The 14,023-nt window shown below is 42.4% G+C and overlaps 1 protein-coding gene across 2 annotated transcripts in view; it reads right to left on the reverse strand.

Moving 5' to 3' along the window:
• The window catches only part of HBS1L (HBS1 like translational GTPase), a 123,474-nt gene that overhangs the window by 19,613 nt on the left and 89,838 nt on the right, over positions 1-14,023 (reverse strand). For both annotated transcript variants that reach the window (XM_075597380.1, XM_075597379.1), the window contains 5 exons: positions 12,414-12,664; positions 4,549-4,714; positions 3,972-4,089; positions 3,300-3,446; positions 308-382 (listed from right to left, as the gene is read on the reverse strand). In XM_075597380.1, the coding sequence (XP_075453495.1) occupies positions 308-382; positions 3,300-3,446; positions 3,972-4,089; positions 4,549-4,714; positions 12,414-12,664 (757 nt within the window). The remainder of the gene's footprint in view (positions 1-307; positions 383-3,299; positions 3,447-3,971; positions 4,090-4,548; positions 4,715-12,413; positions 12,665-14,023) is intronic.

Raw genomic sequence — 14,023 nt, forward strand, 5'->3', positions numbered from 1 at the left:
TGGATACAGCTGCCCCCACCCCACCCCATCACTGGATTTGGCATCATTATATGGTCAAGATTCGACGATTTATATTGGACTTTTTGGTTTTCCAAATTAGACTATTTTTTCCTTCTGGTATTTTATCATATTTAAGTATATTGTTGGGGCCTATTTTTCTCTGTGTTATAGCGCTGTTTTTTTCTCTGTATATATAAATTTATATAAATGAGACTGTAACCTTAAATAGGAATCCTAAAGAAATTCGGTTCTATGGTAACGAAGTAGAAGCAAACTCCCGAAATAAAACATTGTCAGATAATATTACCTTAAAACCAGCCAGTTTCAAAAAGTGCCCAAGTTTACTGGTAATTTCACCAAATCTGTCTTGTTGCCAGGTCACCTGCAGGAATCAAGAGAAGGCTGTAGAACAATGGCTTTGCAAAAATAATTTGAGCAAGGAAGGTCTGCAAGTAATACACTTAAAACACTGCTGGGTCATACCAAAAGTAACGTTTCCGATTGTAATATCGTGTACAGTAAATGAGTACTTCAGTATTACGCCATTACTTTTTTTATTTGGATTAACAATTAATATTATAAAGACAAGCTTCCAGAGTTCTCCCAGGTCAAGTGAACTCTTGAAAGCTTGTCTTAGGGCTGGGACCCGCTGCGCCCGGCGGCGCGGACGGCCGCGCGAGCGTTCCCCACCAGCAGGGAAATCCTCCCGAGCCGGTCCCAGTCCCCCCTCGCTGACGGCTCACTACACACTGTGACGCGTCAGCCGGCAGGGGATTCAAGAAAATTGTGATCCCGAGCGTGGTGCGCTGATGAGCCAATCAGCGGCGGGGGCGGGAGCGGGAGCTGTCATCAGGCAGCTTCCTACTCAACGTAGTGTGTGTGTGCGTGTGTGTTGTGACAGAAGGGGGAGGGAGCTGCTAACTTTACAGCAACCCGCAGCAGCTCCCTCCTGCAGCCCGAGCCCGTGGAGGGAGGGGTGGGAAAGAGTAGCGGGTCCCTCCGCTCAAGCCATGCCCCCTCCTCCCACTCCCACCCACCTCCCGCTCCCTACAGACCGCATATCGCGGTCTGTGTCTTTCAGCGCCCCGCCTGTCTACAGTGCGGGCGCGCTGACTGAGGGAGCGGGGCCTTAGCCTTATACAGTAATATCAATTTTTAGTCCAAATAAAAAAGGGACTCACCTAATACTGACGTACTCATTTTATCGCAACTGGAATAACAGCAATTTCTATTTAATTCATCAGAAGATTAAAAAGGTTCATGTAACAGGGATTTATCACTGTTTGAGAGAAACTACCTCTAAATCCAGCAGTGTGCTGGTTAATTGCACACAGGCAATCAATCAGACTCCACCTGGCTGATTAGGACTCTTAGAAAAAGCCTGATGTGAGAACCAGGAGATTCCTCTGTGTGCTTCTGTCTGTCTGCATCTGTGTCTGTCTATCTGTCTACACCCCTCCAGACTACTACACCCCTAAAGACTACTACACCCTTCACCCCACCATATATATATATATATATATATATATATATATATATATATAATAAATATATAGCTCTGTGCTCCCTTTTGTGTTTTATTTTTTGTAGTATACAGTAGCACTCTGTGTAGCACTCTGTGTAGCACTCTGTGTAGCACTCTGTGTAGCACTCTGTGTAGCACTCTGTGTAGCACTCTGTGTAGCACTCTGTGTAGCACTCTGTGTAGCACTCTGTGTAGCACTCTGTGTAGCACTCTGTGTAGCACTATTTGACACACACACACATATATATATATATATATATATATATATTTATTTTTTGTGGTAATTTTGGGGTTCATATGAACTTACTAGTTATCTGTGCATTTATATATAATACATATGCAGGAATCATTATTTTATTTTTATGTTAATTATAATTTATAAATGATAAATGATTATGTTATAAATTATACCATATCATACAGGAATTGAAGTCAGGACCTTTCATATGCCAGTACCAATCCCTACCTGCTACGCCACAGCATTGGTGTGATGAAACAGAGTATATAAATATACTTAACATCAACACAAAAATGGTGAGAACTGCACTGTGTATGAGTCTGTGACATCACACAAACCCTGTGGCGTAGCAGGTAAGGATTGGTACTGGCATATGCTTAAATGGGCTTCATGTGTATGGATATTCAAGGCAAAAGGTGACACATTGTGTGCTCATTTGCATGTCATTTCCCAGAATCCCTTGCTGCAGTGGGAGCACTGTATGCTAGGTGATAATGGTTGAAAGGCAGGGTTGCAGACCTGTCTAAGACATGTGAATGTGCTCACAAGTGATACTCTTTATTGGCTATATGCCAACGGTGGAGGTTTTTTGTTGCCTTTTCCACCCCCCACAAATAAATATACAAATATATATACAGTATATATATATATACATACACACATATATATATATATATATATATATATATATATATATATATATATATACATATACATATACATTTATATACATATACATATATATATATATATATATATATATATATATACATATACATACATATATATATATATATATGTGAATATGTGTATATTTATTTGTATATTTATTTGTGGTGGGTGAAAAAGGCAATAAAAACCCTTATTTATATATATAAATAAATATAATCAGCTTAGCTACCCACCCAGTTAGAGAGGACTGGAGTAGAAGTTTAGATATTTTCCAAATCGGAGTAGGCCTTTATTTTATTTTGAATGTTTTGCCTTGTTAAAATGAACAGGCACAATAAAGCCGGGATTTAATTTCACTCTAATCGTTCTCCATTAAATATATCTCTGCACATATCTCTCACAATGTCGTTTAGCAGGCTTTGAAATATTTGAGAGTATATTAAATAATTAGAAAGCAATCTATTCTAACTCGATATTGACCACTGCTAATAGCGGTCATAAAACACAATAGCAATACATGAGACTACACCAAGAGAAGTAGCTATCAAACTGTGGTCCAGAAGTCTTACCAACTGAACTACAGGCACACCCTGCAGCCTGTGCATTCTCTAAACATGGAGATAGACATAGATAGATACATACACACAAATAAATAGAGCTAAGTACTCTGGCCCTCCAAATGATTTGCAAATCTCTGACCTAGAATGAATTCCATCTTGCTCACCCACTACCCCCTCTAAGAAACGCACTGCAAAGAAACCGACTGATATTTAAGAAATCTTTAAGGAGACGTAACCCAAATTTATACATTCAAGAATCAATGGAGCAGTGAGAAAGGGCGTAAGACACAAAATAAACCGCTACCTGATCCATTTTATTGACAGCAACTGCCAACTGTGTTACGCCAAGAGAGCGGACAAGCAATGCATGCTCACGTGTCTGACCACCGGCCTCAAAGCCTGCTTCAAACTCTCCACGGCTCGCATCTACAACCAAAATGGCCACGTCAGCCTAAAGGAAAGGAAAGAATCTATGAATGAATAAACAATATGGAGATTAGCTAACTGTGCAGCAGCTATGTGGCTATCCTACTTCAACAGGTTACAATAATGATGTTGCATGTTTGTATTCTACATAGAAAAATTTAAATCCTTTGGGGGGAGGGGGGGGAGTTTATATATTCAGAAACATTTACTAAAAATCAAGACTAAGGGTTTTAGGCCAAACTTTTACTGAAAATGGTAATTTTCCTGCAAAGTTTTAGGTAAGGACTATACTATGCAAAGAAACTGAAATCCAGATTACAATAGGAGAATCAACATGACTTCCTCTTTTGCAAAGACTATCATCATTCGATCTAGTAGCCAATGTTTACCTTAAAACTTCGATATGGTTTATCCAATATCAATTTGTTTTTTGTTTTGCTACTCCATTTCTCATATTGAAAAATTATTGTACTGTAAAATTACTGTCCATAGAAAGCATTTATAATCTAAGCACAAATCTGTTTATTAAGGAGATTAATGTATGTCTTACTTGTGCAGCTCCTGTAATCATGTTTGGGATGAAGTCTTTGTGCCCAGGAGCATCCATCAATGTAATAATTTTAGTCTTGGTTTCAAATTTGGTCATGCCTACATCCATGGTCACTCCTCTAAAAATAAATAAAGTCATGTTTACATACAGATGTGCCAAAGTAGTGCAGTCCCAAATTAGTAATCCTTGGGAAAGCCTAGGCTTTCAAACCCCCTGCTTGCTAAATTGCATCCATTAGTATCCCATAATAACTCATCCATCTCTGGCCTCTTGTCCTCTTTGCCTCTGACAGTCCCTGGAGAAGAAAATGTCTCTAAACGTCATGGTAACGCTCCATGACATGGCAGCCACAGCCTATGTGCGTTCATCTATACTCTGCAGCAATACTGAACACACCCCACCTAATGGTAGTTCTTTGCAGAGATAAAAGTAGCAGTCACCCCCCCCCCCCCTTCCCCAATACAAATCATAGCTTCTTCCCTTACTAAACTCTCCCACTGTAGAATTAACTAATCTGTCCCAGCAAGGTTGCTCCTTTCAGAACCAGATAGAAGGATATTTGAAGGGGATAGGATACCTTTCCCTCTCTTCACCCGTCTCATCAAGCACCCAAGCAAACGCAAATGAAGCTTTTCCAGCCTTCTTGGACTCTTGCTCATATTTGTGCATAGTTCGTTTGTTCACGTGTCCCAAGAGGTATAATAGATGCCCCATAAGTGTGCTTTTCCCAGCATCAACATGACCTAATTTGAAAATAAATAAATAAAAGTGTATTATCCCCATTGTTTATACTTTATTTACCTTGTATTGTAATTTTCTAAAATTGCTATGTACACTGTTGGTGCAATATAAATAAAAGTATACAGTACGTACATACAAAATTATTAATGAGAAATAAGACAGTGGTGGAGAGGGAGACACCTGCTCCAGCCTCTAAAAATAGATGGAAGGGTGCACTACGGGAATAATTATTGGCAGGAAAAACGGGTTCAAAGCCCAAGGATCTCTCCGTAGGTATATAGAAGGCAGAGAAAAAGCCCCCTATAATGTGCATGCGCTAGTCTAACTAATGAACAGTCAATGTGAGGAACTTGGGATTAATGGTCTGGTAGGTAGCCAGAATGTATCGAGCAAAAGTACTGTAACGACCTTCGTGGATGGCCCCAGATACGAAATTAGGAGTATGCCAAGAGGCTGAATGGAATAAATAAAATAATACATTAATGGGTCCTACTGACAAAATTAAAATAACAGGGGGCAGGGAAAAATACATACAAGCGGTACATGGAATATACAGTGCATAATGGTAGAGTTGATCCCTTGGGAAACAAAAAATGTGCTGCACCCTCAGAGTGACCCCAAAGGTCACAAGGAACTATCCGGGAGGATATCAGGTCCAAGCAAATAAGTATGTATAGGACTACTGTGACCTCACAGAATAGTGGGGCGGCAGGTATGGTGTTGTATAAACTCCTGTACCACCACTGTGCATGTGGGCCGCTCTGTGATTGCAGAAAGTCTGCAGAACAACTCTCCAAGACAGGGTTTCCCAAACTTTTTTTTTCCGTGATCCGGTTATTTGTAAACTTCTTTTTCGTGACCCACTAAAATTTTTATCGCCTATACTGGCCTATAGGGCCTGCACAGACACACACACAACCACTGATATACACACACACACACACACACACACACACACACACACAGCCACTGATACACACACAGACATACACACAGCCGCTGATACACACACACACACACAGCCACTGATACACACACACACACACAGCCACTGACACACACACTGAAACACACACAGAGCCACTGATACACACACACGCAGCCACTGACACACACCCAGCCACTGACACACACGCAGCCACACAGACACTGCTACACACACACACACACACTGCTACACACACAGAGACACTGCTACACACACAGAGACACTGCTACACACACAGAGAACCTGCTACACACACAGAGACACTGCCACACACACACACACACACACAGACACTGATACACACACAGACACTGATACACACACACTTACACTGATACTGATACACACAGACACTGATTCACACACACACACACACACACACACACACACACACACACTGATACACACACACACACACTCGCTCTCCCCTATACGCACACAGACACAAACAGTGAATTACAGGCAACGACGGATGTGAGTGACTGGAGGGGGGGCCAGGGACACTTGGGTTGGAGAGGGGGGGGGGGGCAGGGACACTTGGGTGGGTGGGTGGGAGGGAGGGGGCCAGGGACACTTGGGTGGGTGGGAGGGGGCCAGGGACACTTGGGTGGGTGGGAGGGAGGGGGCCAGGGACACTTGGGTGGGTGGGAGGGGGGAGGGGCAGGGACACTTGGGTGGGAGAGGGGGGCCAGGGACACTTTGGTGGGAGGCAGTGACTGGGTGGGGTGACTTACCTTGCTGCCGGACGCTTTCCCCTGCTGCCCCCGAAATCCCCTGCTGCCCGGGACGGGAGGTGGGCTTGGGGGCACGGGAGGTGGGCTCGGGAGGGGGTGCCACGGGAGGTGAGCTCGGGAAGTGGGCCGCAGTAGGAGCTTGTACTTCCACCCTCCGCCATGTAACGTGCGGGCCGCAGAGGAGCTGGTATTTCCTCCTCCGTCCCACGTTGGGAGCGCGGGACCGCGGGGGGAATCGCCGCCATTGTTTTTTTAACTTGAGCGGGGGGGACGGGAGACACCGCCCGGCCTGCCTCGCTGCGACCCGGCAATTTTGGTGCCGTGGCCCGGTGCCGGGTCGCGACCCACCATTTGGGAAACGCTGCTCCAAGAGAAGCAAAGCTGCGTTTGTAGCATAGGTGTGCCACTACATACAGGGTAGTTCTCTGAGGTACTTGCAACAGAGAACAAGCAGCACAATACAGTAATGAGAGGGGGACTTCGGAGGGTATTCTAGTCAGTTACTTGCCCTTAGTTTATGCACGGACACAACACAATAAAGTAACAGCATCCAATCACACTGCAGTAGTGTCCGTGATGCAGTAAGCGGACAGTAACAGTTCATATAAAGGCTGCCCTACATGTACTAATAACAGACCCTAAATGAAGTCGATCTGTGCCCTGACGCAAAGGATAAACATTGGTTGGACTCGAGGGGATAGGAAGGAAGTTACATAGTTACATAGTAGATGAGGTTGAAAAAAGACGTACGTCCATCAAGTTCAACCTATGCTAAATTTAGACAACAGATACTTTATCCTATTGATACTTCCTTGATCCAGAGGAAGGCAAATAAAAAACCCCAGTGTCATATCATCCAATGATATGTCATAAGGGGAAAAATAAATTCCTTCCCGACTCCAAGAATTGGCAATCAGATTAATCCCTACATCAACATCCCATGTAAAAAAGAAAAATACTTATTTGGTATATCCCTATATACCTTTCTTTTCTATAAAGATGCCCAACCTTTTTTTGAACAAATCTATTGTATCTGCCATCACAGTCTCCATGGGTAATAAATTCCACATTTTAACTGCCCTTACTGTAAAGAACCCGTTCCTTTGTTGCTGGTGAAATCTCCTTTCCTCCAACCTAAAGGGATGCCCGAGTCCTTTGTACTGCCCTTGGGATGAATAGTTCTTTTGAAAGCTCCTTGTATTGTCCCCGCATGTATTTGTATATAGTTATCATATCCCCTTTTAGACGCCTCTTTTCTAATGTAAATAAATCTAATAAGTTAAATTGTCCATCCTCTTTATTGATTTGGTGGCTCTTCTCTGCACTCTCTCTAGATCCAGAATGTCTTTTCTAAGGAGTGATGCCCACAATTGTACTCCATATTCAAGGTGTGGTCTTACCAATGCTTTGTAAAGGGGCATAATTATATTTACTTCCCTTCCATCCATTGCCCGTTTAATGCAAGATAAGATCTTGGTTGCCTTTGCAGCTACTGCATGACTTTGGGCGCTATTGCTAAGCCTGCTGTCTACAAGCACTTCTAAATCCTTCTCCATCAAGGATTCCCCCAATTTATCCCTATTTAATTTGTAAGTCACCTGTTTATTCTTGCTTCCCAAATGAATAACCTTACATTTATCTGTATTTAACCTCATCTGCCATTTACCTGCCCACATTTCCAGTCTCTCCAAGTTCTTCTGGAGAGAAATAACATCCTGCTCTGATTTTCCTACCTTACACAATTTAGTATCATCAGCAAAGATGGAGACTTTGCTCTCGATGCCAAACTCAAGGTCATTAATAAACAAGTTAAAAAGGCAGGGGTGCCAGTACCGATCGCTGAGGTACTCCACTCACGACTTTAGCCCAACGTGAAAAAGTTCCATTTATGACAACCCTCTTGTCTATCCTTCAACCAGTTTTCAATCCAGGTACATATATTATTATGGAGTCCAATTTACTTTATTTTCTACACCAACCTCTTGTGTGAAACCGTATCAAAAGCCTTTGCAAAATCTAAGTAGACCACATCAACTGCATTACCCTGGTCTAAATTCCTACTTACCTCCTCAAAGAAACAAATAAGGTTAGTTTGGCATAATCTATCCTTCATAAATCCATGCTGACTATTACTAATAATTTTGTTTTCCATTAAGTATTCTTGAATATTATCCTGTATTAAACCTTCAAGTAGTTTCCCCTCTATTGAAGACAGGCTTACAGGTCTGTAATTCCCCGGTTGTGATCTAGCTCCCTTTACAAATATAGGCTTTATGCCAATCTTGTGGTACTGAGCCTGTGGAAATGGAGTTCTTGAATATTAAATAATGGTTTGGCTATTACTGAATTTAACTCCTTGAGAACTCTTGGATGTATGCCATCGGGCCAGGTGCCTTATTTACTTTAATTCTTTCAAGCCGCTTATGAACATCTTCCTCAGTTAACCAATTGTTCATTAATATGGAGGTTGTGGCTTCCTCATGCGACACTACTATTGACATTGATTCTTCCCTGGTAAACACAGAAGCAAAAAATGTTTAATACCTCTGCTTCCTTATCTCCAATAATCTGCCTGCCCATCTCACACTGAAAGGGTCCTATATTTTCTTTTCTATTTTTTTTGTTATTAAGGTACATAAAGAACTTTTTAGGTTGATCTTACTTTCTATTGCAATCTTTTATTCATTATCCACTTTTGCTAATTTGATTGCCCTTTTGTAATTTTTGTTACATTCCTTATAATTCTGATACGATGCCTCCGTCCCATCTAACTTAAAGAATCTAAACACCTTCCTCTTCTTGTCCATTTACTCCCCTACTTATTTATTTAGCCACATTGGTTTTGACTTATTTCTTTTATACTTATTACCCAAGGGTATACATTAAAAAGTGTGCTTTTCTAACAATATTTTAAAGACTGACCATTTACTGTATCAAAAACATAATCCTTGTAGATTAGACCTCGGTTTATTAAAACCTGTCTTTCTAAAGTTTAAGGTCTTTGTTGAACCCAAGTAATCTGTTTTTTGATCATTTATTTTAAACAAGACCATGTTATGATCACGGTTACCCAAATGTTCCAGGACAATTTGTTATTACTTCTACATAGTTTGATATTACCAAATCCAGTACTGCCCCTCTCCTAGATGTTTCCTCAATAATTTAAGTCATATAATTGTCTTTAAGCACCCTCAAAAACCTGTTTCCTTTTGTTGTAATGCTAATCTCATTGCCCCAGTCTATTTCTGGATAATTAAAATCTCCCATTATGCAAACATGACCTAGTTTTGATGCCTTCTCTTTGCAAAATTATTTTAGCTTCCTCAATCTCACAGATATTTGGTGGTTTATAGCATATCCCTACAAACATTTTCTTTATACTTTTACCTCCACTGCTAATTTATATCCACAAGGTCTCTACATTTTCATCATTCCCTTCATAAACATCATCCCTTATAATAGGATTTAGATCTGGTTTAACATATAAACATACTCCACCTCCCCTTCTATTTGTTCGATCCTTCCGAAAAAGGGATTAATCCTTTAAATTAACTGCCCAGTCATGAGTTTTATCCCACTATGTATCAGTAATGCCTATATCATACTGCTCCCTTGAAGCTATTAATTCAAGCTCCCCCATTTTATGTCAGGCTTCTTGAATTAGCAAGCATGCATTTAAGTTTTTTTTCAGCCTGTACTATTCTTATCTGCTCCTTCCTTTCAGCGCCCACTTGGTTTAGTCTTTAGAAGTTTTCTAGTACCTCCTCAATTCAATTTAGTTAGTTATCTGTTTAATTCCCCTCCCCCCTCCATCCTAGTTTAAAATCTCCTCCAACCTTTTTACCATTCTCCCCCCTAGCACAGAAGATCCCTCTTCATTGAGGTGCAATCCGTCCCTAGAATATAGATGGCACCTCTCAGAAAAGGCGTCCCAGTGCTCTAAAAACCCTAAACCCTCCTTCCTACAGCACTTTCTTAACCATGCATTAAAAGTGCATCTCTGGCTGTCTCCCTGCGGTAGCGCATGGCACTGGTAGTATTTCAGAAAATACTACCTTGGAGGTCAATGCCTTAAGCTTTTGGCCTAGATCCCTGAAATCATTTTTTAGGACCTTCCATCTTTCTCTAACTTTGTAATTGCTGCCAACATGTACCAAGACCGCCGGGTCAATCCCAGCCCCCCCCCCCCCCCCAACAATCTGTCTACCCGATCCGCAATTTGCCGAACCCGAGCACCTGGGAGACAACAAACTGTTCGGTTCATGCGGTCACAGCAAAGGATTGCCCTATCTACCTTCCTAATAATGGAGTCCCTACCACCACAATCTTTCTTGGTATCTGAGAATCCTGAGTCCCCACTGTGCTGGAGGAGCTATTCCCCTGGCTGCTAGAGGAATTAGTCTCCCGAAGCCTTGCCATTTCTGCCCTGACACTCCCAATATCTTCACTCAATATGGCAAATCTATTGGGATGTGTCAGCTCCGAAACGACCTGCCTCTCCCTATTGCCCCTGCTTCCCCTTCTAACTGTCACCCAGCTACCTACTTGCTCCTCACTAACAGCAACCAAGCTACCTACCTGCTCCTCACTAACAGCGCCCCCATCTGCACTACTAGTCGAAGCAAGGGCCTACTCAGTGAGCTCTAAACCCCTTTCAAGATTGCCAATGTCCCTCAATATTGCAAGTTGCCTCTTCAGATCAGCAATCTCTGACTCTAAAGAGACCACCCACTCACATTTCCCACAGCGGTATGCACCTTGGAACAGCTGCTCCAAGTGCACATACATGTAGCAAGATGTGCATTGAGTGTCATTTTCAATCCTGCTCATTATATCAACTATGAAGTTTATAAGTACCAACAATAAACTGTACTTCAATATAACATACCTTATTTAACCGCTTCCTTGTTCAAACTGCTTCTGGGTCTAACTGCACACTTTATACAACCAGCACTTGAAATCAACCACACAAATCAGTATACGCAAGCTCAGAATTCGTTAGAAGCCTCCGTTTAAATAGGGACACCCACCAGGTGTGTTAGATTAGCAATCAACCAGATTACTACCAAAGGTTACTGCTATAAGCATGAGAAGCACACACAAGCTAGGATGACGGAGTTAACTCCTACCATGCTGCGGAAAGCAGAACCCAGGAGAATCCCTGCTGAGAAGGTAGCTGAAAAAACTAAGAAGAGGAGCTGTGCTACGGTGCTCAGATATGGCTCTAACACTGAAACACGTGTGAATTATTAAAGTAGCAGGCTCATTACTGTGTTCTAGTCCGCTATGTCTGCGCAGTAGAAGGATACCTTTCAATTATGTATGTATTTATACATGTATATATGTGTTATATAGCAAATTGGGGGTGGGGGGGAGGGGTTTCTAAAAAGCTGTGTGGACAGTTGGGAGGAGGCACTGAATTACGTGACTGGGAACTCCGGGGGGGGGGGAGGGGGGGCATAGGTTATCATGAGGAGAAAGTACTCCAAAAATAGATTCCAACACTGACAGGAGTAAGAGCACCAATGGCAAAACAGAGCACAATTAAACTTCATGCCAGTGACACCATTGTGTGATTGATACCCGTACTTGTATAATATCAACTCTAATTGGAAACCATGAAGAAAGTGTTATCACCATTTTTCTTGACCATTTCAAATATCATAAAAGCAGATTCATTTTTTTGGGGGGGTGGGGGGGGAGAACCACACATTTTCCTAAAATAAACAGGTCAAAGCACCCATTCAAGCATGACATTTTGCATTTCAAGAACGTCTTACATCTTCACATTTTGGTAGATGCAGAGACATGCCAACCAAAAGACTAATGCAGTCTGCACACTTCCCTTCCTGTGACTGGCTTCATACGCCTACACCCTACATTTCTAGAATATATTTGTATATTTGCACAAACCCCTACAAACGACATTTCTGTAAACCTCAAGTACAGTAAATCAAGGTAAAATGTATTGTGCATTACCTATTACTACAAGGTTCAGCAGTTGCTTTCCTCGTTGTCTTAACTCCAGCTCTGCTTTCACATCAATTTGCTGTTTCGATTTGCTGGAGACTTTACCAATGGCAGGTGCAGAGTTTGGTTCTTCTGGGATTTGGTATGTGAGAGATGAAAGGACAGTCTTCAGGCCATTATCAGCTTCCTGCAAAGTTTCATCTGTAGGCTGGATTTTCTCACACACATTGACGCTTTGTCCATTCTCTTCAGAGGCAGAACTGCAAGAAAAAGAAGTAGTAAAACAGATTAGTTCTAATATACCAATTCTGCATATTCATTTTCACTTGAAGCACTTCTCATAATTCATTGGAAAATGTGAGTAATTATGCTGCACAAGAGGAGAAAAAAAAGTGTATGTATAATTATTTTATTTGTTTATGCTGTCGTGCAGCTTCAGAATGTAAAGATCCTGCAATCTCAGACAGGATCATAAAGTAGGAGAAGATGGGATTAACATAGTTTCAGCAACCTGAGGTTGCCATGAAATCCCGATGCTAGAACAGTCAACTCTAAGAAATGTGCAATTACTTATCTTTTTGCAACAGAGTCAAGTATCAACCTTGCTTACATACAGGAAGATGTTTCCAACTGCTATTTCATCTACAGATATTACCGTTATTTAGTTACATAGCAGAAACATGATCAATAACTCAGTACAGAGCGAGAGAAGAAAAAGTAATGTCTTGGAATTGGTGGGTGGGAGGGAACATATGCATGTCTGATTTTATCCGCACTACTGGATCCCTTCTAACATCCGTACCCGGTAAAAGATTATGCGTAGCGGAGGAGAATGTGTGGTGTGTGTGAAGGGAGAATGTGAAACACATAAATAGTGACCATCTTCCTTTGTTTATAGCACTGCTGTTAAAGCAGGTCCGTGGGTGGAAGAACGCAATGACAAAAATGTGTTTCTAGCGAACAAAAGGTTGATCAACTAAAGTCTCTGAAAAGGGTGGAAAAAGAGGAAGTGATCTCACAGAACAAATGAGAATATCATATAATTGGGAGGCTGAGCTACACAGCAGTACCACTAATCACACTGGTGATTTGTGTTGAGTGCAATGCAGCTACTTTTCAAGCCTCCAATTTCAGTTAAAAATGTTCAGAATACAACTGGAACATAGACAACATGCGGCCCTCAGAGACTTCCCCTGCAGCTCTTAACCCCTTAGGGCTGGGACCCGCTGCGCCCGGCGGTGCGGGCGGCCGCACGAGCGTTCCCCACCAGCAGGGGAATCCTCCCGAGCCGGTCCCAGTCCCCCCCTGGCTGCACAGCTCACTACACGCTGTGACGCGTCAGCCGCCAGGGGATATAAGAGAATTGTAAACCCAAGCGGCGACGCGTCACGTGGTGTGGCTGTGAGCCAATGAGGAGGGGAGGCTTCGGGGAGCGGGGAGGAGAGAGAAGGCAGCAGCAACACCAAGGGAGCCCCCCGACTCTCTCCCACAGACTCTCTCCTCATAGTCTGCAGTGTAAGCAGATGCAGGGGGGGGGTGGGGAGGAACCCCTGGCAATGAGGAGGAAAGGCTTCGGGGAACAGGGAGGTTGCGGAGAGCGGGACACATGTATTTACTAC

Source organism: Ascaphus truei, chromosome 4 (assembly GCF_040206685.1).
Source record: "Ascaphus truei isolate aAscTru1 chromosome 4, aAscTru1.hap1, whole genome shotgun sequence".
Taxonomy (NCBI): Eukaryota; Metazoa; Chordata; class Amphibia; order Anura; family Ascaphidae; genus Ascaphus; species Ascaphus truei.